Source organism: Cebus imitator, unplaced genomic scaffold (assembly GCF_001604975.1).
Source record: "Cebus imitator isolate Cc_AM_T3 unplaced genomic scaffold, Cebus_imitator-1.0 Scaffold15, whole genome shotgun sequence".
Taxonomy (NCBI): Eukaryota; Metazoa; Chordata; class Mammalia; order Primates; family Cebidae; genus Cebus; species Cebus imitator.
In genome coordinates, this window is record NW_016107330.1 from 6,996,606 (window position 1) to 7,001,043 (window position 4,438).

Below are 4,438 nucleotides of genomic sequence, written 5' to 3' on the forward strand. Positions count from 1 at the left end.
AAAATAAAATAAAATAAATATATATATCTATATCTACATAAATCTGTATGTGTGTGTATACGTATATATTTAAAATATATATGCAGAAATAAATATGGGTCAAAGACCTTAAACAGACACTTCAAAGAAGATATATGGATAACACATAAGCACATGAAAATATGCTCTATATCATGTCAACGGGGAAATGCAAATTAAAATGAGATACCACTACACATCTATGAGAATGATGAAAATCCCAGCTACTACTACAAATGCTGGTGAGAATGTGGAGCAACAAGAACTCTCATTCACTGCCAGTGGGAGTACAAAATGGTTCAATCACTTCAAAAAACAGTTTGGCAGTTCCTTACAAAACTAACCATCCTCTTACCATATGATCCAGCAATTGTGCACCTTGGTATTTACCCAAAGGAGCTGAGAAATAATGTCCACATAAAAACCTGGACAAAAATGTTTACACCAGCTTTATTCATAATTGTAAAAACTTGGAAGCAACCAAGATACCCTTTTAGTAAGTGAACAGGTAAACAAACTGCAATGCATCTAGACAATGAAATATTACTAAGCAGTAACAAAAAAAAAGCTAACAAATCATGAAAAGAAATGGAGGCAGCTGGGCACAGTGGCTCACGCCTGTAATCCTAACACTTTGCTAAGACAGGAAAATCACTTGAGCTCAGGAGTTTGAGACCAGCCTGGGTAACAGCAAGATCCTGTCATTATAAAAAAATTCTTTAAAAGTACCCAGGCATGATGGTGAGCACCTGTGGTCTCAGCTATTCTGGAGGCTGAGGTGGGAGGATCACTTGAACCTGGGAGGTGGAGGTTGTAGTGAGCCAAAATCCACACCAATGCACTCCAGTCTGGGCAACAGAACAAGACCCTATCTCAAAAAATAAGGAGGAAGCTGGGCGTGGTGGCTCACACCTGTAATCCCAGCACTTTGGGAAGCCAAGGTGGGCAGATCACAAAATCAGGAGTTCAAGACCAGCCTGACCAACATCATGAAACCTGTCTCTACAAAAAATACAAAAATTATCTGGGTGTGGTGGTGCATGCCTATAGTCCCAGCTATTCAGGAGGCTGAGGTAGGAGAATCACTTGAACCTGAGAGGCAGAGGTTCAGTGAGCCAAGACTGCATCACTGCATTCCAGCCTTTAGACTTGGGATATAACAATGTTTCAGTATAGGTTCATCAATTGTAACATATGTACCACTCTGGTGGGGGATGTTGATAATACAATGTTTCAGTATAGGTTCCTCAATTGTAACATATGTACCACTCTGGTAGGGAAGAGGCTATACATGTGTCAGGGTAGGGGGTACATGAGAAATCGGTTTCTTTTTTTGAGACGGAGTCTCACTCTGTCACCCGGGCTCAAGTGCAATGGCTTGATCTCAGCTCACTGCAACCGCTGCCTCCTAAGTTCAAGCGATCCTCCTGCCTCAGCCTCCCGAGTAGCTGGGACTACAGGTGCCCACCACCATGCCTAGTTGATTTTTGTATTTTTAGTAGAGATGGGGTTTCACTATATTGGCCAGGCTGGCCTTGAACTCCTGACCTCAGGTGATCTGCCCACCTTAGCCTCCCAAAGTGCTGGGATTACAGGCGTGAGCCACCGCACCTGCTCAGAGAAATCTGTTTCTCCTGCTCAATTTTGCTGTGAACCTAAACGTGCTATTAAAAAAAAAAAAAAAGAGTCTATTAAACTTAAAAACAAACAAACAAAACTATCTCCTCAGTGACTTCTGCCAGAAAGATCGATCTAAGACTGTGACCATTAGGGTAGGATTCTTCTCTCTTTAAAAACATAAAAGACTGCCAAAGAAAACCTAAGGATAAATTCATATATTTGATTTCACAGTCCCTTATCTGTGGTTTTCCTCCCTTTATTTGAGAAGTGAAACCATGTATTTCCACAGGGCAGGGAGCCAATCTCTCCTGAAGAGCCCATTAACTCAGAATACAGAAGCAGGTTGTGTGTGCCAGTATTAGCAGTTATAATAAATGAGCACAGGGCCCACAGAGCAGTTTCAACACAGCTGGTCCTTAGCCCTCTAGGTGGACTTTGGGAGTTGACAAGGACTCCCCTCCCCATAAGAACCACCTTGATGCAAGGAAAATATTTTAAAGCTGATTGATTCTGATCTAAAGGTTGTTCTCTGTTATATCTTTGGCTGCCTTATTCCCCCAGGAAAGAACACATCAAGACAATACTTGCTTTGATCAAAAATGACTCGACTGATCATCTTCAAACAAAAAAAATGGGCCCTTTCCACTTAAGATGCAATGAAGCCAATAACTGCTTTCTGCTAATTAAAAATACAGCATGGCTAGCAACATAAACATTTAGCAAAAAGTTGAAATCCTTATTAGGAAAAGGATGAAAAAAAGAGAAAGTTGTTTTTTGTTTTTTGTTTGTTTTTGGAGACAGTCTCGCTCTGTCGCCAGGCTGAAGTGCAGTGGCACTATCCCAGCTCACTGCAACTTCCGTTTTCCGGTTTCAAGCAATTCTCCTGCCTCAGCCTCCCGAGTAGCTGGGACTACAGGCATGCACCACCACGCCTGGCTAATTTTTGTATTTTTAGTAGAGACGGGGTTTCACCATGTTGGCCAGGATGGTCTCGATTTCTTGACCTCATGATCTGCCCGCCTCAGCCTCCCAAAGTGCTGGGATTATGGGTGTGAGCCATGGCGCCCAGCTGAAACTTGATTTTTAATTTGAGTCAGAGTCTCACTCTGTCACCCAAGCTGGAGTGCAGCAGTGCAATCTCGGCTCACTGCAACCCCTGCTTCCCGGGTTCAAGCAATTCTCCTGCCTCACCCTCCCGAACAGCTGGGATTACAGGTGCTAACCACCATGCCCAGCAACTTTTTGTACTTTTAGTAGAGACAGGGTTTCACCACATTGCCAGGCTGGTCTCAAACCCCTGACCTCAGGTGATCCACCTGCCTCAGCCTCCCAAAATGCTGGGATTACAGGTGTGAGCCACCGCACCCAGCCAAGAAACATATTTTAAAAAGTAAAGGATGTACATAGGGTCTTTGCAGTTTAGAGATAAAATTCAAGTGACAAAAGCTTTTCAAAAGAACACAGTTGCTAAAAGTAGCTACTCAGAGACAATATGCAGCCTTAATAAGAGCATAGACTCTAAAGCCAGATTGCCTGAATATGAATCTTTAATCCTGCATTTACTGGCCAGATGCAGTGGCTCACCAGGGTAAGAAAAAAAGGAAAATGTAGTATCATCTAATGCTAGATTTTATAACCATAATACATTTAAGGGAAGAAAAAAACTAAATTTGGAGTCTAAAAATAAATCAATGAAATTTGAAATCAATAAATAAAACTTTCTCCTTTCCACAGTACCTTTGATGAGTCGATACCACTGTTTGCAGACAAGGGCTGCAGTTTTGTGTTCCTGATATGGTGAGAGAAAGGACAGGATATACTCCAAAACCTCTTCTGGCAGCTCCAACATGGACCTATTATGTCGAGTCTCCTCAGCCTCCAATGCTGGGTGGGGCTCCTCATCTTGCTCCATTGTCCCTTCCAGCACAGTTTCTTCTTGGTCCACAGCCATGAAACTGTCATCTTCACTGTCCGAGGAGCTGGCCATGACATTCCACTCAACAGCTGTAATAGGTAAAACACAAGTATCAGTATCCCACTGTCAGAAACTCAAAAACAATTCAGGCATGCACATCCAAGCTCTTCATAATTTCGTTTCCACTCTCAGTGTAAAATCTGCTCTTCACTTTCCTACACCGTTTGTGAGCCACCCTAATTTGACAGGTACAGCTCAAATACCAAGCCCATCCCCAAAGGCCTCTGATTACATTTTTTCTCTTTACTGAAAATCATAATGGCAGCTAAGTTCTGGTATAACCATAAACCAGAAAACTCGTTTTCCAACAATTCCTCTAACTCAAAGATCTAACTGACAGCAAGAGAAGAGCATCCAGCCTTGTTGGCCAAGAACAGTGATCTATAAGACCTAAACTTTGAAGAAAAAACTAACTCTGGGTCCTGCAAAAAGTAATAACATTCTGAGAATATGGGTTAAAAAATAAGTTTTTTGGCCAGACACAGTGTCTCATGCCTGTAATCCCAGCACCGGGCTGGGTGCACTGGCTCATGCCTGTAATCCCAGCACTTTGGGAGGCTGAGGCAGACGGAGCACAAGGTCAGAAGATCAAGACCATCCTGGCTAACACAGTGAAACCCCATCTCTACTTTAAAAAATACAAAAAAAATTGGCCGGGCGCGGTGGCTCAAGCCTGTAATCCCAGCACTTTGGGAGGCCGAGGCGGGTGGATCACCAGGTCAAGAGATCGAGACCATCCTGGTCAACATGGTGAAACCCCGTCTCTACTAAAAATACAAAAAATTAGCTGGGCATGGTGGCGCGTGCCTGTAGTCCCGGCTACTC

The 4,438-nt window shown here is 43.0% G+C and overlaps 1 protein-coding gene across 1 annotated transcript in view; it reads right to left on the reverse strand.

Annotated features, from left to right (window-relative positions):
* FBXO42 (F-box protein 42) overlaps window positions 1–4,438 on the reverse strand; it is a 92,858-nt gene that overhangs the window by 56,406 nt on the left and 32,014 nt on the right. Inside the window, exon 2 of the mRNA XM_017505270.2 lies at window positions 3,376–3,642. Coding sequence (XP_017360759.1) covers window positions 3,376–3,625 — 250 coding nt within the window. The 5' untranslated portion in view covers window positions 3,626–3,642. The remainder of the gene's footprint in view (window positions 1–3,375; window positions 3,643–4,438) is intronic.